This window comes from Silurus aristotelis (genome assembly GCF_946808225.1).
Source record: "Silurus aristotelis genome assembly, chromosome: 15".
NCBI lineage: Eukaryota > Metazoa > Chordata > Actinopteri > Siluriformes > Siluridae > Silurus > Silurus aristotelis.
The window spans coordinates 5739991-5763382 of NC_139588.1; the positions used below are offsets into that span (position 1 = coordinate 5739991).

At 39.5% G+C, this 23392-nt stretch overlaps 2 protein-coding genes across 2 annotated transcripts in view; one reads left to right on the top strand and one right to left on the bottom strand.

The window, feature by feature from the left end:
- The first annotated feature begins 736 nt into the window (after nt 1-736).
- On the top strand, nt 737-14406 carry LOC310738126 (serine/threonine-protein kinase pdik1l-B). The gene is made up of 4 exons (XM_083563109.1): nt 737-997; nt 4238-4901; nt 11418-11643; nt 13059-14406. The coding sequence occupies exons 2-4, from the start codon at nt 4287-4289 to the stop codon at nt 13289-13291; spliced, it is 1074 nt and encodes a 357-aa protein (XP_083419235.1). The 5' UTR covers nt 737-997; nt 4238-4286; the 3' UTR covers nt 13292-14406.
- Nucleotides 14407-19613: 5207 nt separating this feature from the next.
- elp3 (elongator acetyltransferase complex subunit 3) overlaps nt 19614-23392 on the bottom strand; it is a 29311-nt gene continuing 25532 nt past the window's right edge. The window contains exons 11-15 of the mRNA XM_083563073.1: nt 22043-22133; nt 21883-21948; nt 21565-21792; nt 20165-20246; nt 19614-19886 (exon numbers count right to left, since the gene is read on the bottom strand). Of these exons, the coding sequence (XP_083419199.1) occupies nt 19810-19886; nt 20165-20246; nt 21565-21792; nt 21883-21948; nt 22043-22133 (544 nt within the window). The 3' untranslated portion in view covers nt 19614-19809. The remainder of the gene's footprint in view (nt 19887-20164; nt 20247-21564; nt 21793-21882; nt 21949-22042; nt 22134-23392) is intronic.

Consider the following 23392-nt stretch of genomic DNA (forward strand, 5'->3'; position numbering starts at 1 on the left):
TATATATATATACACATATACATACAGTAAAACCCAATCGAACGAGCATAACTGTGTTGTGAAAATTGCTCATAGGTCCATTTTCTTGTATGTTCGAACGGATTTTTCCCATAAGAATGAATGTAAAAGCGTTTTTTCACGATTTCTAGTGAAATAAAAATATAACACTTTTGCGGCCGAGCGACACGAGATGAACTAAGCAACTGATGCTATCCTCCGCCGAAAGCGGGGAACCGGCAGTGTGGGTTTGCTCGTGCCTTCGAAAACTTGGTCGCTCGTATCTACGTTTGCTCATACTATTAGTTGCTCTTACAATAGGGTTTTACTGGGGTTTTACTGGGGTAATAGGGTTTTACTCTCCCACTTTCTGATATATATATATATATATATATATATATATATTATTATTTATATATATATATATAAATAATAAAATAAATATATATATATATATATATATATATATATATATATATATATATATATAAATAATAAAATAAATATATATATATATATATATATATATATATATATATATATATATATATATATATATATATATATATATATATATATAAATAATAAAATAAATAATTTAGATAGGAAATTTGGTTAGCATGAAGCTCTTTTATTTTTGTGTATATGGTATTTACCTAATAAAATTAAGAATTGTATAGTGTAAAACCAAAATGTAATAAAAAAAAAAAAAATTTATAACAAAAAACAAATCAGATGCCCAAATGAGTATCACACATCCCGGAAACATACATTTCTCTATTTTCCCCAAATGCTCTAAAGTAAATACTGTTTTTAAAATTGCTTTCATCTCATTGGTCGGTTTGAATCCTCAGCCATGATGTCAGCTGTTATTATTCCGTGACCAATAGGAGCGCGGGGTTGGTTGAAGGCGGGATCCTTTGAAATGCGCTGAACTTCCGCTCCGGTCAGAAACACACGGAAGTACAGCAGGTTCCTGTTTTCTATAAAGTGTGAATGGGTGAGTAAATTAACATGGTTTTATTATTTAACAAGAAATGCACCTTTACTGCTTTATCATGCACTTAATAAGTACAAGTGACTGTTGTAGATGATGTGGGTTGGGATGTATAGCAGAGGGGGGCACAAACTTTTACCTATCAGAAGAGCGAACATCAGGCTTGATACCAATTATTAGATTGATAATCATATTTAATTATATAAAAAAAAAGGAAAGTTGCCATGGTTCCTCTCATTTATGATTTCATGATATTTTGGGGGGAAAAAATATATGTGCACAGTTTTTTTTTTTTCATTTTTCTAGCTGAATAACTTATAGTACAATAAGTATATTATGTTACAAACAACCCAATTTAGAAACAAGAAACAATGTATAGTACAATATTCATTATTCATTAATAATTCTATTATCTATTAAGGCTGTACTACAGTACAACCATATGCTTGTTATATCAGTGACCCCTAATGACAGGGGTCAAGTTTTCCAAAATTGGGCAAAAATTAACTTTTCTAAATTTAATTTAAAATTTTGCAGGTCAAAAACAATATATATATTTTTTAAATTACAAGTGAAGATCGGTGTCAATGGCATGTTCATATGTTCATGGAGGCGGCTTTGTGCACAGGGGGGATGTGACTCAGGAACAGGTTTGGGGCTCCTTGTTCAAGTGAAGGGAAAATCTCATGCTGCGGGAAGAAAAGATTGATTGATTTACAGTTACAGTGGTTTAGGATCTGTGTTACTGATCAGAAGGTTGGGGGTTCAAGGCACAGTACCACCAGGCTGCCACTATTGGGCCCTTGATCAAGGCCCTTAACGCGCTCTACACCAGGGGTGCGGTGTTGTGGCCGCCCCTGAGCTATGACCTCAGCTTAACCAGATAAGTAAAAGCCTTTTCTTTCTTTCTTTCTTTCTTTCTTTCTTTCTTTCTTTCTTTCTTTCTTTCTTTCTTTCTTTCTTTCTTTCTTTCTTTCTTTTTCAGTTCTTTTTTTTACATTTACATTTACATTTGCGGCATTTAGCAGACGCCCTTATCCAGAGCGACTTACAACTGATCAGGGGAGGGTTTTAGGGCTTTGCTCAAGGGCCCAGCAGTGGCAGCTTGGTGGTGGTGGGATTTGAACCTGTGACCTTCCGATCCAAAGTCAAACGCCTTAACCACTAAGCACCCACCTCCCCCTTTTTGTTTTTTAGCTCATTCCAAGAGCTCTCTATATATAATTAAAATAATTTACATTACAAATTTGGCCTTTCTTTCTTTCATCCATCCATCCATCCATCCATCCATCCATCCATCCATCACTTTTTGGTTTTTAGCTAATTCTAAGAAGTCTATACTGTATATAATTCAAATAATTTATATTACAAATCTTTCTTTCTTACCTATCTACCTTCCATCCATCCATCCATACATCCATGGTTTTTAGCTTGTTCCAGAACCTCTTTATTTATTTTTTTCTTTCTCCCACTTTCTTTTCTCCTCATAAATGCAATGTTGGGCCACATCATGGATCAATATCAATATCTTCATGTATCTGGCTTTGTGCACAGTGGTATAATCATGCTGGAACAGGTTTGGGTCCGCTAGTTCAAGTGAAAGGAAAGTGTAATGCTACAGCACCCAGTGATGTCCAACAACAACAACAACAACAAAACACATATGGAAAAGTCAGGTGTCCCAATACTTTTGTCAGTAGAGTGTATCCAGATTATGGTTTATTGATTTCACTTTATTTTAATCATGTACTTTTTTCCACCCTCTGGTCATTTAAATGTTTCAAGGTTGTTGGAGTCTCTGAATTCTCCATCCTCATACCTGAATTTTAATCCTTCAGGAATATTTTTTATATTCTTTTATTTATTTACTTGCCATTTTTGAGAAAATAATCAACAGTATACCGTATATTCAATATACCGTGACACAAAACTTACTTTCTTTTATCATGTTTTTAAAAAAGATGCATATAATGTGATGCAACACAAGTTCTGGGTGCAACCCGAGGTGTATAACGGCATGATCTGGAGTGCGTCGTTCCACTTGTAGCACAAAGGTTTGCCAATGATGGCGATAATCCTCAAGAATGTATCACGCATTTCAAAAGGTTTTCAAACATCGTTTATGTTTTGCGAAAGCTCCGAGTGACATGTTGGTTCCTGTTTTCACCTCGCGTATCGCTTACCGGCATCTCAGGAACTAGAATTGGTACAACCGATACAAGGAAGTAGGGCACGTTTTTTTTCTCCCCACTCGGATTCAGTGGTGTAAGAATGTGATAAGAATCAGATTAGCAATTTCGAACTTTCCCCAAGCCACGTTTTTACACTTATTTGAATATTACCAGTATGAAATCTTTGACTTCAGTGTATTTTAATGAAATTTCTTCGAAATGGTCTAAATGTATGAAACCTACACATTTAAAACATCATTATTACTTAGAACATTTTTTATGCAAATGTTAAGTGGAAGTTACTGTAAGAGGTTTTTCATGATGCCATACACCGATATGACGTTATACCATTATGACTGGTGAAGTGAATAACACTGATTATCTCTTCATCATGGCACCTGTTAGTTGGTGGATATATTTATTAGGCAGCAAGTGAACATTTTGTCCTCAAAGTTGACGTGTGAGAAGCAGGAAAAATGGGCGAGCGTAAGGATTTGAGAGAGTTGTGATGTCTAGACGTCTGGGTCAGAGCGTCTCCAAAACTGCAGCTCTTGTGGGATGTTCTCGGTCTGCAGTGGTCAGTATCTATCAAAAGTGGTCCAAGGAAGGAACAGTGGTAAACCGGCAACAGGGTCGTGGGCGGCCGAGGCTTATTGATGTACATGTGGAGCGAATGCTGGACTGCGTGGTCCGATCCAACAGACGAACTGCTGTTTTTTACCGGTGTTCATTAAAGTCCGGGAACCCTGTGACCAAGTTATCTAAACCATAGCATTAAGCACTTGCCAAAAGTCATTCACATCCTTCTATTTGCCCTCTTTTGGCTGTTTACCTGTTGCCTAATGTATCTCACCCCTTGACAGGTGCCATTGTAATGAGATAATCAGTGTTATTTACTTCTTCTGTTGTGTGATCATCTTCTGACCAATCAGAACAGAGATATCAGTCAATATTTCTACAGAACCTAGCATAAAAATAGTTACAGTCAGACATTTTATGGCTACAAGTGAATTTGGTGTTGCAATGATCTGCTGTGGTTTGATGTAAACATCATAGTTTTTTGCGTTTGCAGCTCAAAGCTACAGAACCTTCTTCTGTAAGTGAGGATAAAACCGTCAGTCATGGAGCAGGTGTACAGGCTGCAGCGGGAAGTGGGACGGGGCAGCTATGGTGTGGTGTTTGAGGGTCACGTGATGGAGACAGGCTGGTGGGGCTGCAGAGGAGACACGGTGGCCATCAAACGTCTGCCCTGTTGCAGCCCGGAGAGCATCGAACTCTATTTGCAGGAGCTTTGGGCCATGAGAGCCACCGCCAGTAGTCATCCAAATGTTATCGCCCTCCACAGCTGCCTGCTGCAGACGGGCCTGAAAATGCTGCGGCCGCTGAAATCGGATAAGCTGCCCCTGGACCTCGTCGAGAGCGCCCTCAAAGGAAGGGTAGTGGACAAGAATTCAAAAAGTCAAGCGAGAAACCCGGACAGATCCAGGAGGAGCCCGGCGTCCCCAGGGAAGCCCCCGGAACGCTGCTTGGCGCTGTGGCTGGTCATGGAGTACTGCGATGGTGGAGACCTAAATCACTATATACTGTCTCAGAGTCCAGACATCCAGAGGAATCTTCAGGTGGTTCAGCAGCTCAGCAGTGCAATGGCTTTCCTGCATGGATTGGGAATAGTGCACAGAGACCTCAAACCGGCCAACGTGCTCGTTTGCCTAACTCGAAGCGGCCCAGTGATCAAGGTAATAATGCATCTGTAATTGAATCCCTCACTCTATTAGCATTACATGTTATGACAATTGTACAACCATTGCTTTAGGCTTGGTGTTTATATCTTGTACTCCATAGAAATGGGCAAAATCAGTCATGATTTTACAGCTTATACTTGCAAAGCACAATATTTGTAGCCTATAATTCTTCTTGTACATCAACATGTACAACAAGCGCACAAAGTACTGGGTAATTACGGTCCTTCTCTCTCTCTCTCTCTCTCTCTCTCTCTCTCTCTCTCTCTCTCTCTCTCTCTCTCTCTCTCTCTCTCTCTCTGAATGATTTTATAATTACACCTTTTGTTTCTTATGGTATTTGGACAATTTACCACCCAGTCTGTCGTATAAGGCAGCGAAAAATTTTGTCAGTACACCTCATCGGGGAACCACCACAGGATCGTCAAGGCCATCTTCCCACCATTTAAATGTCTTACTGGGGCTGGGCATCTCATCACCGCACGCTGTTCCACGCACTAACACTGTCTGCTATCTTGATTAAAGGTCTCTGGCCCGCGACATTGGCGCCCCCTATCAGTAATAGGACACAGTAATCACTTTCTACTGCTTGTTGTACCGCCATGCTAGCGTCTATTTTTTTTTTTTTTATACAGTAAAACCCTGATGTACAAGCAACTAATAGTACGAGCTAACAGAGATACGTGCGACCGTGCTCGCAAAATTTTACCCTATTTCATGAGCAAATTTTGAAGGCATGATCAAAACCCACGCTGCCGGTTCCCCGCTTTCGGCTGAGGGTAGCATCAGTCGCTTAGTTGATCTCGTGTCGCTCGTTCGCTCTCGTTGTTCACTTGAAATGGACTTATTCATTTGGACTTATTATACAACTAGTACAGTCAAGTAGATGAGGGCTAAGGGCCTTGCTCAAGGGCCCAGTAGTGTTGATGGCATTTGAACACATGAACTTCTGATCAGTACAACATCTTAAAACCAGAGGTTTTCCGATAAAGGGCCAAAAGCCAACTTGATTGTAAATGTTGCATTGTACTTGTATTATATTAAACTATTAATTGAATTAATAAAATGTCTTTACTGAAGTACAGTAGAAACAATCCTATTTACAGAACAATAGAGTTCACTGCCTAATACAGCAATATGTTTATAATATCAGTGACCTCTAATGACAGACACGTTTTAAAATTGGGTCGCAGCTGATTTACTGAGCTATGGATTTTATGTAGATTTTATCTTTGCTTCTTAGTTTACACTGAGTCCCTTCATTTCTTCAGGTTTATCAGACTAAAAGTCTGTTCATAGAAGGAGGTCCTGATAAAGTTACTGTAGCTTAAAAAAAATCAACCAAAAAAAGATCTAAATTTTTAATTAGAAATGAAGATCTGTACAAATGGCCTGTGCGTCCTCTCTTCTCATATATTGTCATGGTGGACCCCCAGACTGTAGACAGGACATTACTCATATTCACACACACATTCATGGTAGCTCTCACTCACCAGTGTTTTTGTATTGTTTTTAAGATTTATAATCACACTCTTGATGTCACCCGAATGAGGACAGGTTCCCCTTTTGAGTCTGGTTCCTCTCAAGGTTTCTTCATCTTTCATCCAAGGGAGTTTGTTCTTGCCACAGTCGCCCTCAGGCTGCTCATCAGGGATAAATGCACATTATTCCCTTTAATTCTTCAGTTCTGTAAAGCCGCTTTGAGTCAATGTCCATCGTGAAAAAGCGCAATAGAAATAAACTTGACTTGAACCCTACTGTAGCACTGCCATTATTGACTATTACACACTGAATATCGCTCTCAATGAAACTCTATTACAAAGTCTGTGATAATTTCTGAAATAACAAACTTTCTACCTTTTTTTTGGATCATCTGAAGGTGATCCATTTTTTATGTCACGACTCGAACAGCTGAATTTCAAACGCTTTTAAAGTTCATCTTCATGCGCTCCCCGTCTAATACAGTATCTGGTCAGTAGTAGCAACCTGTACATACGGGGCTAATAATAAGCAGATAATGAAGGAAATTGTTTGAGGACTAATTCAGACTCTCAATTACAATCGTCTAGATGAATTGTCTTCGAAAAAATTTTATATATAGTAACATACAGTTACGGTCAGATAAAGCGTGAGACCACTGTTCTAAACGATCCCCAATCGCAAAATCGTTCTTTGAATGATGTAGTGAATGGTGAATGCACAACATAAATTTGACGAAAAAAAGTTGAAATGAAACTACAATCGCACTACTTCAGGGGTGGCAAATCAGTCAGAGACATTTTTTACTGTGTTACTGCAAAGAGCCACATCATACACATGGCCACATATGAACATCACCCATCCCTTCCTCACACACACACACACACACACACACACACACACACACACACACACACACACACACACCTCTGCTCAGCCAGATTTATTGTAAATGTCACACACCAACATGATAATGACAGAAATGAACTCCTACAGTACTAAGACCACAGGCCAGTCATTTTCAACAATGAACATTGTGTGCACTGTCTCACACACAAACTCTCACAAACTTGCAGTTAGTTTTCGTATGGGCAGATTTGCTTTCGCAAATGCAGCCATCATTGTTTCTTTTACATCTATGCCATGGGTTCTGTCTTTTAATGGCACAATATCAAGGAGTTCTTCTTTGATCACACAATCGTTTGACACAATATTGCCAACTGAGGCTTGTCTTGTATGATAGAACTCTCATCCAATGCGACACTAAAATACTCACATGTTTGAAAGTCAGAGTGCAACTGTGATTCAATAAAACTTTCTTTCGGCTTCTCCCATTAGGGGTCGCCACAGCGGATCATCCGTATTCGTTATCCGCATATTTGATTTGGCACATATTTTACGCTGGATTCCCTTCCTAAAGCAACCCTCCCCATTTATCCAGGCTTGAGACCGGCACTAAGAGTGCACTGGCTTGTGCAACCCTAATGGCTGGGTTCGGTTCCCTGACCGGGGATCGAACCCGGGCCGCAATTACTTTCAATGTAGGCATGTGGCTTATAGACAGGTGCGGCATATTTATGTTCAAAATAAACATCTTTGTCAAATTCAGTGGGTGCGGCTTATATTTGGGTGCACTTAATAGTCCGGAAATTACGGTAAACTCTCCCACTCTGTTAAAAACGTCCTGTGTTCATCTTTATATTTTTGTTTTGCTGTGCATTTTTTCCCTGCCGCTTTAAGAGCGAACTTGACACAAATTATTTACTTAAATGATCTTGCCCCTACTGGGAAACTTTGCGGTGTATTTTCATCTTGCGCACATGCGCATTTGACGAAAATACCGTGATAAACTCAAGAGAAGCGAACACGCACATTAAAAACACAAACACAAACTTCGATATGAACGTAAGAGCTGCATGGAACCAGGCCGCGGGTTGGCCACCCCTGCACTACTTTCATTATGCGCTTAGAGCCTGCAGAATTCTACAGCAGAGTGTAAAGTAGGTGTTATTTGTACTCATTCAGGCAGTTTTGCATCAATGCTTTAAACATGTTAACCCTAGAAACTGACCATGGTATGAGTGGAATAATTCACAGCTGGACCTCATTATCATCCCCTCTCTCTCTTTCTCTCTCTCTCTCTCTCTCTCTCTCTCTCTCTCTCTCTCTCTCTCTCTCTCTCTCTCTCTCTCTCTCTCCCATCTTTCTTACACTCTGTCTCACTCCCTTTAATTTTTTTATTTATTTATTTTTTTATAGAGAAAGCGTAAACTCAACCCCCGGAAAACATTGTGACTGTTGCAAAGCAGTGACCCTCAAGACTCCTTTCATGAACATGAAATTAACACATTTCCTCACAGAAAAACGTTATTTATCAATGCTTATATATTTCACTTTGTTGCGTCTGCTGTGTGTGTGTGTGTGTGTGTGAGAGAGAGAGAGAGAGAGAGAGAGATTACTATAGAAAGAATATTAAAAGGGAGCACATAGATAGAGATGGGTATAGATATGGCTGGACGGATAGATATACACATAGATGGATATTAGATAGATTGATAGATATTGAGAGCTAGATTTTGATAGATTTCAATAGATAGATATACAGTGAATAGATGGATATAGATGGAGAGAGAGCGAGAGCGAGAGATTTGGATAGATGGATATCGGCGAGAGATTTTGATAGATAGATTTCAAGTCAAGTCAAGTCAAGAGGCTTTTATGTGTGTGTGTGTGTGTGTGTGTGTGTGTGTGTGTGTGTGTGAGAGTTCCGTTTCAGTTCTCTGTATTGAGAAGCCTGATGGCTTGAGGAAGGAAACGGTTGCACAGTCTTGATGTGGCGGCCCGAATAGATAGATATAGAGATTCACATACAGAAGATGTATGGATTTTGATAGATGGATATGGATCTAGAGATCTAGAGATCTAGAGATCTAGAGATCTAGATAGATAGATAGATAGATAGATAGATAGATAGATAGATAGATAGATAGATATCTGACCAAGCAGAATCCATAATCTACCACACACAGTGGTGTTCTGTACACTCACTGCCCACTTTAATAGAAACACCTGCACATTTATCCAGTTTATCCGAACAGCCAGTCCTGCAGCAGCACTACATTGTCATGCAGATACAGACCAAGAGCTTCAGTTAATGTTCACATCAAACACCAGAATATGAAGAAAAAAAAAGTGATCTTTAACCATGGCATGGTCGTAGGTACCACATAGGCTTTTTTTTTGTATTTCAGAAACTGCTGATCTTATCGGCTTTCCGCCCACAGCAGCCTCTGAAGTTTATTCCGACTCACAAATAGCAGCTGAGTGCTGCAGTTCCTCCCACCACGAGTAATCAATCAGAGCATTCAGCAGGAACCAGGGCTGCGTGGGTCTTTAGAGATAGGAATCACGGGAGACTCACTCAGTTGCTGTACATTAGCACCCTTTTTTTATTTTATTTTTTTTTAAGAAGAAAGTGTATTTATTTTCCTTCCCAGCATATATGGACAGTGGTAGCTACCTTATCCTAGCAGATGTATAAATAATGGATGGAACGATTCACCGACTCGTTCTTACTGTAATATCCGGAATCCTCAGCCAATATATAAACAGCCTACAAATTTATATTTCTATACTTAAAAATGAAATTTTTTCATGAAAAGCTTAAAAAGACCAACAAGCAATGTTAACATCTGGTTTAGCAATTAGCCCTCAGAGTGCACCGGAACCATAAGCTCTTGTTTGCAGAGATGAATATGGTTCATCGTTCACTCCTTTATTCATCCATTTTCCTTGCTTTATATGTTTGCTTTGTAAAGGGTAATTGACCTGCGGTGCAATTGTATATTAAATATTTGTTGAACCAGACTGTTTGTTCTTTAAAAAAAATAAAAAATTTTATGCGTAGCGGCTGTTTGGTTCGTTTGTAATATTCACTCACAGTTGAGCTTTTCCAATCGTTTCTGCACGAAGTCCCAGGAGACACCATCAACACTTATTTCACACCATTGCATCGAGAAATGAATACAGATTACAATTGTGGGTGCGTGCGGCTTTACCAGTTGAGAGAATGACTGCAGGTATAAATGCAATACACTTATTAATTAAATAAAATTGAGTATTTGATTAAATAGGCACAAAATAAATCTATTCAATAAAATTCATTAAATGGATAATTTTTTTTGAAGTTTTCAATTTGTTAAAAAAAAAGTTTTTTGCATTAAATATTGAATTTTCTAAAGATATGTTTACTTATTTCAGCATACTTTAATGTCTCCATTTAAGAAACGCAAAAGCTAGTTATTTATTTATTCATTAATAAATGAATCCTCTCCATCCTTCATTCATTCACTCCCTCGAAATGTGAACTTGTCAGGATTTTCTCCTTTGAAGAGAAATTTTTGAACGTGTTTGAAGACCGGGACCTCAAAAGAATCCATATCGCTAGATTCTCGTAAAAACGTTGGCGATAACTGGAAATGGCAGCGAACAAATTTGGAGGTTTTTGCACAAAAGGTGGAGACTAAACGAACTCTTGGTCCGCCACTTAATACGTTCGTGAGGGATCTACGATTTGAACTATTTCCTGCACGTAAAACAAGGATTGCATACACACGTGCACTCCACCAACACACCCCTAGTGGTAGAATTTTGTTTTTCATCTTTGATGTTTTGACTTTCTTGAATCGCTTTCTTTCTTGTTTGCCACCCATTCAAGGCTCTTTTTTTTTTTAGTCTGTCTGCGATTATTGTTAGCAATGCCATTGGGTTGCTTTTAAAATTGATCCTTACTGATCTTAGGTTCGATCGAATATGTCAAATGTCTGGGATATTGTAATATTATAAAGGTATTTTCTGCCATTAAGAAGGACGAGACTTGTCGGTGCCAGAGGTTCAGAATCGGGCGTGACCCTTTGCCTTATTGAAAAATTTATCATATCTCGATGGCATTTCTCTGTTTAATGAAGTTTGTTCATCTCAGCATTGACGTTTATGACTTGGGGCTGACTGCGTGCCCTTTGATTTACGTTCCAGGTGGCTGACTTTGGCCTGAGCAAGATGGTCGAAGGCCCCGCGGACGGAGATCAGAGCAGACTGGCCCTTTCTTCCACGTGTGGATCCGACTTCTACATGGCCCCTGAGGTGTGGGCGGGACACAGCTACACCGCCCAGGCAGACATTTTCTCGCTAGGCGTCCTCTTCTGGGCCGTGCTGGAGAGAATCACCTTCCTGGAGGACGGCTCCAACGAGGAACAGCTGGGTAAGAGCGAGACTCTAAAGGAAAAATTCTAAAATTTGCACAGAAGTATAGAAAGAGAGTTTTCTTTAATCAGGTAATAAAATGGCTAATATAAGCGTACCTGAACTATCATGTCCCAAGCTACTAAGGCACAAACTAAAGTTTAAAAAAGTTGAATAATTTTTCTGAACGGAAAAAAAAAAAAATTATAATTTGCTTGCAAACGCTAGCTCTCCCGTTAGCATTTGGTTTGTAGTGACGTTACATGATATGTATATTATCTGTTAGCTAGCCATTTCATATTTTCTTTTTAGATTAGCAACTTTATTTACTGGAAATTATATACTTGATCATGTTTAATGATTTTAGCTGTTTTATTTTTTCTGATATCTACTTTATGTCTAGCCCTTTCACATATATATATATATATATATATATAATATTATTCTTTTTTTTTTTTTTATGATATTCGCTACTTCATTTGTTAGCTAGCGTTTAGCGTGCCCTTTTGTATTTATTTATTTTCAGAGTGGTAATATAGATGTTTACAAGTACATTATAGCACAATATACCCCCATACCTTAAAAAAAAAAAAGGAAAAAATTTCTGTCCCTTTTTGGAGTCCAGCTAAAGTCCAATTCATGATAAGGATGTTTTAAAGAATTAAAGGATTCAAGTCCTGGGTCAGTGAGGCGTTTTATTCTAATTTCACATCTCAGTGGCTACAGTGCTTATTTCAGAACTGTGCCGATTCTCCATAGGTAGCTCGTGCATCCGTTTAGCCGCACTCCGACCTTCGGGGCGGACGACAAAAAACGAAAAAAAAACACTACAGACGCACTCTCGTAAACGATGGTGCTCCTGTTTTATCGATATCAGCACTGATCCGAGTCCCTTTTAAACTCGCCGCGACCCCAAGCTCCCCCCTGAGCTAATGCCGAGGAGCACACCGGAGCCGGAGATGCAAATTTTATGTATCATGGCCTTTGAGCGCCTGACTTAAGGCCTTATCGACACGCCGCATTATCGGCGACGGATCAAATCGGTTCGAGCGAAGAGGCTTCGGATGGAGTGGCCGGCCAATTGAAGCAGGGCTGTAATTACTCCGAGGAGCCATCACGAAAGGTCAGATGTCTCAGCCTATTTATTAAAGGCAGTTAAAGTGCTTTCAGTGTTGTTGTTGTTTTTTTTTGTTTCTTTTCTTCCTCCCTCTCTCTATCTGCCATCCGTCAAAGTTACGGGGGCGTGTTTGGTTTCCTTCGTGCCGCACTGAATGCTAATGACCATCAGCGGCGAACTCGTTAAGCAGAAACGTCGCCGCTGATATCCTATTCATCGAACGCCCTCGAGTCAATGCGCTTGATAATCCGGCAGTCGAACCGAAAACGACCCCTTTTTGCATGTTTGTTCAAGTCATACTCTTCCTCGTTCCGCAGGAGCGTACGTGGAGAAGGGACGATGGATTGCGCCGCTCGGAGAGGCTTTATGTCAGAACCCGGCTCTGCAGCTCGTAATCCCCTCGCGGACACGACGGGGGCCGCCGTCGCCCCCGACTCCCAGCCCTGACTTCTGTGCCCTGCTGTTGGACATGCTGGCGTTCGACCCCGAAACCCGGCCCACCGCGCTACAGCTGCAGGACAGAGTTTACAGTGCCATAGACACTCGGTGATCTCCAAACCCTTTTCCTTCTTCACTTGTCATTTCACCGCCATTTCCTTCCTCACAACTCGTCCCGCTTCCTTCAGCATGGATTCCGACTTCTCAGGCTTTTGAGTAGAAACGTATTAGAGATGTCTAGCGTTTATAGCGTTCGCTTACATGCTTGCATTTATGGATTGTTCGAATATTTAAAATAATAAAAGCTTGCGATTTCTCTGTAGCAAAACACTCAAAACAATCGCGGGTTTGAAAGAAAGATCTCGGCTTAATCAGTCTACTTGAGGCCGTGGAATGTAGGTCTAAATGTAGGACTGTGCTAATGTTGCAAAAGTAACTTTGTCCTTAAATATTTCAGTCAGGTAATAAAATGGCTAGTATTAGCGTACCTAAACCGTCATGAGACCAGCTAGCTACTAAGACGAAAATGAATATTGGCTAGCTAGCTACACAAGTTACTAAAAAAAGAATGATCAAACGCTAGCTCTCCTGTTAGCACTTGTTTTATTAGTGACATTACATATGAATTTAGCTACTTTCTTATTTTCTTTATTATATTAGCTACTATTGGTTAGCTACTAAAACAAGAGGTATTAAAGCCTTTTCAAGTCTTTGGATGTACCATGAAACATTGTGGATTCTAGAGAATGGGCTGTCACAGGCAAATTACCCAGAATTCGTTTGAATTTGAGAGAAAAAGCAAGAAGAAAACATGCCAGAAAAGCAGACATGAAAGTACCTTCGTGTGACTTGCAGATCATTACGTCGCAGATCAGAACATGACGAATGCAAACGTTGTAGGTCATACCGTCCTTGTTACGCTAAAAACGTAAGCATCCATCACAAAGATATGACAGTCGCAGCATGACAATATGCCAGGAAAGATAACAGGAAGGAGTCACACAAACTGGGTAAATTACTCCTGGTAGAATAACTGAAGTCATTTAGAATATTACCCAACAATCAACCATAACAGTGTCTTGAGAAACCATTTTTCCTGTTCGAATTGCTTACAGACGTAACCGCTGATATCCTCATAGTCGGCCAGCGCTCGCCATCCAAGACTGCACAGAAGACGCAATTTCCTCCTGTTTCTTTATTTTATTTGAATAAATTATTTTACAGAAATGCTGCATTGTCCATTTACTGATTACAACTTCATTATTGCTAAATCCTAACCTAATGTAGGATTTACCCAAATCCTCCACATCCATTTTATGTAAAACAGTAAAACTTTTCTCAGAATTCTGATTTTTCTTTTTCTCAATGCTACGACTTTATTCTTCTAAAATCTCCACATTTGGAGAATAAAGTCGAAATTAGTGGAAAGTGGAAATTTTTTGGAAGATGAAGCCGTAATATTTTGATAAATTTGAAATTTTGAGAATATAGTGAACATTTTGGGAGGATAAAGTGCAAATATTTAGGGAAAACTTTATTCTCCCAAAATTTTCACTATATTCTCCAAATTTCAAATTTATTCTCGAAATATTTCAAAAAATGTATATTTCTGCTTCATCTTCCAAAAATTTCCACTTCATTCTTGTAATTTCGACTTTATTTTCCAAATATTTGCACTTTTCTCCCAAAATTTCCACTATATTCTCAAAATTTAAAATTAATCAACATATTTCCACTTTATTCTCAAATTACGACTTTATTCAAATTTTCTCATTTTATTTGTCACACAAATACACAAAGTATTTGACATGCAGTGAAATGCTTTTTCCAACATTTAAACATAAAAAAGAAACAGACTATAAGGATAAAAATTAAATGTAAGTAAATAAATAAAAAAGATATAAAAATATGTATATACATGAATTCTAGAAGGGGATGAATGAGTATGGCAAACATTGACAGTACAAATGATAGTAATTTAGTTCAATTGTCTTTAAAGTGTCCATGTGCAGTATAGTGTGGTATGAAGTGACGCACTTCTCCAAATATTTCAATTTTAGTCGAAAGATTGGGAGAAAAACTTCGAAATGACAAGAATATTCTCAAAATATTTCCGACTTTAAAGTGAATATTCTTGTCATTTCGAATTTATTCTCATAATCGTAGATTTATTTAAAAAACATTTTAACGTGGCACTGAAATGGCATAGTAAAATAGTGTTTATTTGTTGAGAAAGGAAAAGAAAAAAAAAGACAATGTTGCTGAATAAATTTTCGAGTCAGAAAAGTGCACTTTATGGACAGGCGAATTCTGCACAATCCATATACTATGAGATTAAAGCGAATCACTGCACGTTGATGTAGCAGTTTAATTTCAGGAGAAATCGTAGCAGTTGCTCAGCTGAACGGAGCGTCCAGCGCTCGGGCGGAGGAAAGGAGATGGAGTTCGCGGGAGAACTGCAAGAATGCAGTGGTGGGGAAAGAAAATGACATTTGTATCATTCGAAATGATTGCCTCTGTATTTTCCATCCTTGTCAAACGGTCTTGCAGCTCCGAGCTCCCCTCAGTCTTCCACAGGAAATGAAACTTCCAGCTTCCAGGATGATGGATCTAGATTAAACCTGCCTGGATCCGAAACGGTTTCTCATGGACGAGCTGTCGTACATCAAACACAGGGGCAGAGGTGCTTGAAAGTTTGTGATCCCTTCTACTCTTGATTTCGCAGTAAATTTGAGCTGAAAATGCCATCGTCTTAAAGCATAAAAAAAAAATGGATGGGAAGAAGTCCTGGATCAGTTACAGACCATATTACTATCAAAACTACGTTTCAGGGATAAAGTGCTTACTCAGGATTGCACTCCCTCTAAAAATAACATTCATCATTTAACTAAAGTTTTTTTTTGTTTTTTTCCCCCCCAGACAGGCAAATAGCATTAGGACAATTGAGTACCTTGGAGGCTTAGTGGTGGATAAAGTCCACAAACCCTGTATTTGAATAAAATATGACTCCAATAAAAGTAGAAATTTTCACTTGAGTAAAAGTACTAATGTATTTGCCTTCAAATGTACTTAAGCATCCAAAGTGCTATGATTTATTACGGCTATAATGTTCCTATTATCATTTTTATCACAAGACTCAACTTAGTTTATGTGAAAAGACTCTGTTTCTCTCAGCACACTGATCTATTAATAGAATTATTTTAATGACTCAAACACTGTTTGATATCTATTCAAATGATCATTTGTGCGAAACCTTCTGGAGTTTCTTCCCTCATTTATTCCTCTCTAAATGTTCTGCTTGCTGTTGAACTGATGCTCAACTGTATGTTGGTGATCAGTGGTTTTAATCCACCAAATAAAAATGAACGACTGATTTTGCAAAAATATCAAATATTTGATTGTCAAATGTAACGTTAAATTAAACACGAAATTACAGTGACAAACATGCAAAAGAATAAGAAATCAAACTTCTGACGGTAACGTTCATTTACTTTGTTACTGTCCACCACTGTGGATGATCACGGGTTCAAGTTGTTGAGTCTGGAATTTCTTTCAACGCCTGAATCCAAATGAAAAACCACGTGTTTCCCCATAGACCATGTACACACTTATAGCTTGATCAAGACCAGACCATTCAGATAATGGAGCTCAGTAATCATGAGATGCAAATAAAACTAACCGAAGGACGTAATGCATGTTGTGTGGCCTTTAGCCCTATACCCTTTGTTTTATGCCCCACTAGTTTGTAGCTCATACACCATGGGCAGCTCTGGAGCTTCCAATTTTATTTCATAAAACAGTGCAACTCGATTATCTATAATTCCCGGGATCTAAAAGGTCTCCGAAGGTCCAGCTGATGAATCAGACGAACGGCACCTGACCCACACCGGCCATCCTTCATTGTTCCACTGGTGTCCAATAAAAGTCACGAAACGAGGCACTGGCGGGAAATTGCGCGTGCGACGTGTGCGTTTAATCACGCGGTGTAAAAGGAGAGACGAGAACAAAAGAAAAACTCGGGCCTGTGAACCGGTTCACTGAAATGCTTTTTTCTTTTTTCAGAACACGAGCGGTTTCAGTCATCGCTCGGGTGACACCTTGACTCCCGAGACGGAGACATAATTGGGTATTGCGATGTTAAATGAAGCAGCAAAAACCCATCAACAGAGATATCACGAGCTCTCCCACGACGTGAAGATGCTTTGCCACCCCGGGGGATCCGTGATGGAAATTGGCAGCACGGCAGCAGGGCTCGACGCAGATTTAGTGAAAAATCAGATCGCGAACGACGCAGATTGCAACTTTTATTGCTAACAAGGACGGAGGCAATTTAATTCCGCGTGACTACAGAGACGAGTTTTTTTATTTATTTATTTTTTTCTTCCCTCTTTTTAGACTTCTGCTGCTTTTTAATGCGCGTTTGATATCGTTTCCATTGACGGAACATATCGAGTTATACCCTTACATGGACAAAAGTTTGTGGACATCTGATCGTAAGATTGGTATTCGAATCTTTGCTGTTGGAAAAACCTCCACTGTTCTGGGAAGAGCTTCCACTAGATTCTAGCAAAGTATCGCTAAACTCGCACTTCCCCGTAGCTGCAAAATAAAATCCGATAACAGAAAGCTGATTGGCTGTTGCAACGTTGGTCTCATTTATAGTCGTAATACAGCGAATTTTATTTGGACCAATGAAAGAAAACACCACCAAGGAAACTAGTGCTGCGGGCGCATGGTAACTAGTATTCCAGGTAGCGTTACGTGGGCATCGGAAAACGACGAACAGTTTAAAATCAATTAAGACCTAGAACAGCGAATTTGAGACTCTTTAAGGTTTGATTTTGATTTGTAAATTTGACACTTTTTAGGGCTGTAACGATTACTTGATAACTCGAGGTGGAACTTGAAAAATAATGCTTCGTTTAGTCTATTAAACTACACACTGAGCACTGAGTTTCCCACCGACCATTATTACTGACGCACCTCCCACTAAACTCTGGACAGGTTTTTTTTTTTTTGCCAATCGGGCATCGTCTCTCGCTCGCTCTCTCTCTCTCTCTCTCTCTCTCTGTAGTGCCAGAAAGATTTACACATTTAAAATGTAATCAGCTTCAATCAATAGAATCGCATGGTATTAAACTAAACCTTCAAACCCTGGAGAGAACTCTGTCTAACAATCAGCTCTGGAGGAGAGGAAACAAGACAGATGAAGTGGAGGAGCCTCGTTTACACACCAACAGCTTTAAAATTCAGGCCCACAACATGGTTACCGGTGGATGCACCAGAAATTTTGGATGTTTACGAGGAAAAAAAGTGGCAAATAGGCCAATTTTTTTATGCGGCAGAAACGGGATTCCATCGGATTCAGGCCAAAAAAAAAAGACTGAAAAATTAGGGATCATTTCAACCTAAAACATAAAGCAAACACCATACAGCATGGTGATTTTTTATTTTATTTTTTTTAACTTTTTTTTTTATCTGAAATTAATTTTTATTTATGATTCCTTTCATGTATGTGTTATTTGTATGTAATATGGCAATTAAATGCACTAAATGGGTTTAGTTTTCATAGATATTCTTGTAGGCAGTTTAAGCAATAAAATTCTTTCCAAAAAAAAAAAAAGGAAACAATTTAATTTCAATTTTAAGAGACCCGTCTTATTTTCTCTTGTCTATTTAGTATTTTGTTTTAATAAAGGAAAAATTGCGTTTTATCCAATTGCTCGATTAAGCGTTGGAACAATGTGTAGAATTCTACTAATATAATCGATAGCTACAGCTTTAGTTGAATGGTTACGGTCAATTTCAAATGCAGACCTGAATCCCACTGACTTCCTGTGGAGTGATTTGGGAAAAGAACCGTGTGCAGATCATCTCTACACGCTTGGGCAGATCTAAAAACGCCTCATAACGACTCATATGTCAAACACAAGGGGATTAAAGATTGCAGTTAAAGGGGGTACACATACACTACATGGTCAAGTTAGTAGACACCTGACCATCAAAAAATCCACATTGGTGTGTGCTTTTTGAACATCATATCCACATTTTGCTGTCCTAAAACCTTCCACTCTTCTGAGGTGTTTCACTAGATCTTATGGAAATTTTTGTTCATTCGTTAATAGAATCATGTCCTGATGTAGGAGAGGTGAGGAGGCCTGGGGTGCAGAGAGCGTTCACGTTCGTCCCAAAGGTGTTCAATAGGGTTTAGAGCTCTATAGCAGAAGATCTTCCACTCCAACCCATGGATGGTAGATCTTCATGGAGCTGGATTTGGGCGCAAGTCCGGGTCCCCTAGTTCATGTAAAGCGGGAAATTCCATGTTCCTGCATCCGTAGACGTTTTGTACAATCGTATATGGGTGGAAAAAATCACGTGTCCCAATATTTTTGTCAGTATGGTGGCGTGTAATTCAATTCAATCACGACAACAGGTGAGATAAAAATTCTTTATTTGTCAAAAAAAAAAAAAAAAAAAAAAGGAAGAAGAGGAGAACGAGACGGATGAGTAATTCAGTTACAGGAAGCCGGATACGAGGTGGAATTTAGCTGGAATATGTTGTCATTTCTCCCTCTTTTGGTAAAATTTGTCTTTCTCAGACCAAAGAAAAAAACCAACCCCGTCCCGCTTTCAGTCCAAGCGTTTCACCATGTACGGCCCCTCGAGCTCGTAACCCATCTTCCTGTAATAATTCCGAGTCCCTACACCTGCAAGCGGAAAAACAGACACGTCGTCAGCGATAACGGCGATGTTTACTCCTTCCGCCTCGTGCCAAAGCAGAGGTACAAAGCGCCAATTGCGGGGTTTAATAAAAGTGTGAAAGGCCGCATAATAAGGGGAAAAAAACAACTCTTCTTCTGCTTCCCTCTGTGCCATTATCTCGGCCTTGCAGCTGATTTGGGTGGGTTTATTCATCGCCGAGATGAAAGGAAAGGGTTTCTAATAGGGAAGAAGAAAAAGAAGCGAGGAATTATTCGCACAATACCTGAGATAACGGCGAGTTTGGCGGAGCCGTGCTCGTCTCTGGCTATCCTTTCTGCCTCCTCCATCAGCATCATCCCGAAGCCCTGCGAACGCACAGAGGGAGGAACTCATCAAAAAGAAAAAACAAAATGAGTGGCGTGTTGTTGTTTTTTTCTTTCTTTCAGTGCAGCTTAAAGGACTACTGACGCACGGGTTTGTCAGTTCGTCTTTTCTTTTTTACAGAACGATCCAACTAAACACAATACACTCTCAAAAGAATTGACTTTTCTAGCCGTATGTGGTTCTTCCCCAAATGACACACAATTGTAAAGGATGGAGATCTAGGAGACCCAAACCTGTTCCAGCATAACAATACCCGTGTGCACAAATTCAGCTTTCCATGGATTTGGAGTGAAAGATCTCCTGCTATAGAGCTCTCAACCCTATTGAACACCTTTGGGATGAATGTGAACGCTGACGGCTGCCCACACCTCACCCACATGCATAAAACAGCACTGACTGGCTTTCAGATCGGCTTGTAATCATCCCCTCATCAGGATATTCAGCTAAAGAAATCAAAAGCTTAGCATCTTACCGATGCATTAGGATCTGTTACCTAAAGCTTGCCACTTGGTTAACCAGTGAGCAAGTTATGGTTGTCTCCTATACTTTTATGGGGGCATAAATCCATATATTGGCTCCTCCAGGGTTCTTGCAAAGGTTCAAGTTTATACTTGCCCTGAGCACTCTACGATTGCAAGCAAAGGAATCAAGCAAAAACTCCTTCACATTTAAGAGAAAGACAAATTGCCGGTTACCACACCTGATTGCAGATTAGGTAAAAATTTTATAATATGGATTTTTTTAATCGGCAAAAATCCATACTGATCGTTTTTCTATCTTCCGGTCCGCTGTGATTACAAAAGCGGCCTCTAGAGGCGAATCGCAGACGGCGCGTGCTGTTTGTTTTTACACGCGAGACTGCGTGCTGCACGAAGAGCGCTATATTCTATTTATTATTTCATACATTCATATTTAATTTAGCACAATTTCATGACTCAGTACTGCTTCTTTTTTAATGTTGTTTGCGATAAAGTTGAGTACTATTTTACATGGAGTGTAAAAAAATCGTTTATCCGCATGTACAATCCAACCCACTTTATGGGTGTCTGTAAAATCTACTATGGGTTGTATAATCTGAATCATTTGTGTAAGACAAATATGCAACAACAAAAAAATCTAGAAGGGGGAAATACTTTTTTTTTTTTTTTTTTTTTTTTTACAGCATTGCATATTGAAAACTTTACATTTTCGAAAATGCTCCATGATATTGAAAGACTTCAGACAGCTTACTGGATCTGTGCAAGGAACGTATTAGTTTTAGTTGATTTTCCCCAAATGTAAGTTCTGGTCTTTTCCTACCTGGTGTTGGAACTTGCTGGGATCTCGGCTGCTGATGGGCACCACGCTGCCGTACACGTGCAGCTCGCGCACGATCGACACGGCGCTCTTGAGCTCCGGACGAAACGACTGCGGCGAGCAGCGGCGGAGCCTCAGCAAGCCGATCAGGATGTCCTGCTCGGGGTCCTCATAGGACAAGAACGTCTCCCAGCCTCCGTTGGCCACATAGTCACGTCGGATCAGCTCCACCTACAGGCCGCATTGGGACCACATGCAGCACACGAGTGAAGACTGCGTTTGTAAAGAAATCGAGAAATGCTTACATTTTAAAAATATTACCTGATATGGTCTCAGTTTATGATGGATCTCCTGGATTCCCACCTCTCTGGTTCTCACATCTCTACACTAGAAGGAACCAATTTGCGGGGAAAGTTTACTGCGATGGATTTCGCCATTTATCTTTATAAATCTAACAAAAAAAGACCTACAATAATTTTACCTCGGTTCCCATGTCTTTCATTCGGGCCAGTGCCAACTCGCGCAGGTTTCCATGTTCCACGCCGGAGGTAACCAGAGGCATGGGGATGTCCCTTATGGAAACCACACATAGACATCAGAACTCTAAATGCATCCCAGCTACAATATTATAATATCACCCAGTACACCAGAATCTTCATTTTTGTTTTTTATTTTTTTTATAAAAGCAGGTTAATCATGTAATAATCGACAGATCGTTATTTGCAGATTCTCATCCAGCATCGTTTTGCATCGCTTTGACCGACTCTGAGCAACTCTAAACAAAAACTAATTCTTTATACCATGGGTCTTCAACCGGGGGTCCCCCTAGAGGTTTTGCAGTGGTAATACAGTGGGTCCACTAATTATTGTTGAATCTCAAATAATTTTGGTTAAAAAAAACAAACAAACATGGGTAAAAACTAAAGCTGAAGTAAAATACGTTTATGATGCATACATCTTTTTGAAAGACTGGAAAAGATTGGAAAATATACAGACACTAATGCATGTACAACAACAACATACCATATTTTTCAGACTATAAGCCCCCACGTTTTGAACCCCGAGGCTTAAACAACGAAGCGGCTTATTAATGGATTGTTCCTGGGTTTTTCCCGGTTTTACAAACTTCAAGCCAAAAAACTGAACCCCATAACATTAGACCAATGACATTTCCGAACGGAAACAAAAAAACACCTGTGTTCTGAGCTGCACGGCATCGGGAGAAAAAACTTCCATCGGGTGATTTTTAAACGCATGACGATGCCAAAAGATAAACTCCCGACAGAAATAGTTGTGAAAGGAAGGAGGAAGACAGTAAACAATGACTTTCTTGGTAGGCTACTGTTTAGATACAAGCCGTTGTAAAGCATTGAGTCAGGGTGAAGGGAGAGCTCACTTCTGGCGTGCTATTCACAAAATACCGCTATGCTCATAAAGGAAGCGCAACATATTTCACCCGTTACACCGTGTGTAACGTGTCTTTCGTTAAAGCCTGTGTAAAGTACATTAGTGTAGACGGCTTATAAACAGGTGCGGCTTATTTATGTTAAAAATAAAAATATTTGTACAATTCAGTGCGGCTTATATATGGGTGCGCTTTATAGTCCGGAAATTACGGTAGTTCTAATTGTCTTGTACAACTAGAGTAGTATGATTGGTTTCTATTAATATCAGTGGCTAAGTTTGACATTATGTATCAGGGGGCTCCCTGTCCTATGTCACTATTGCCTAAGGGTTCATTAACCTGAAAAACGCTGAAAACCACTGCACTTGTATTAGTAGTAACATCATCAATAAAGTCCAGCCAAGAGCAGCCATGCATGTACCAGAT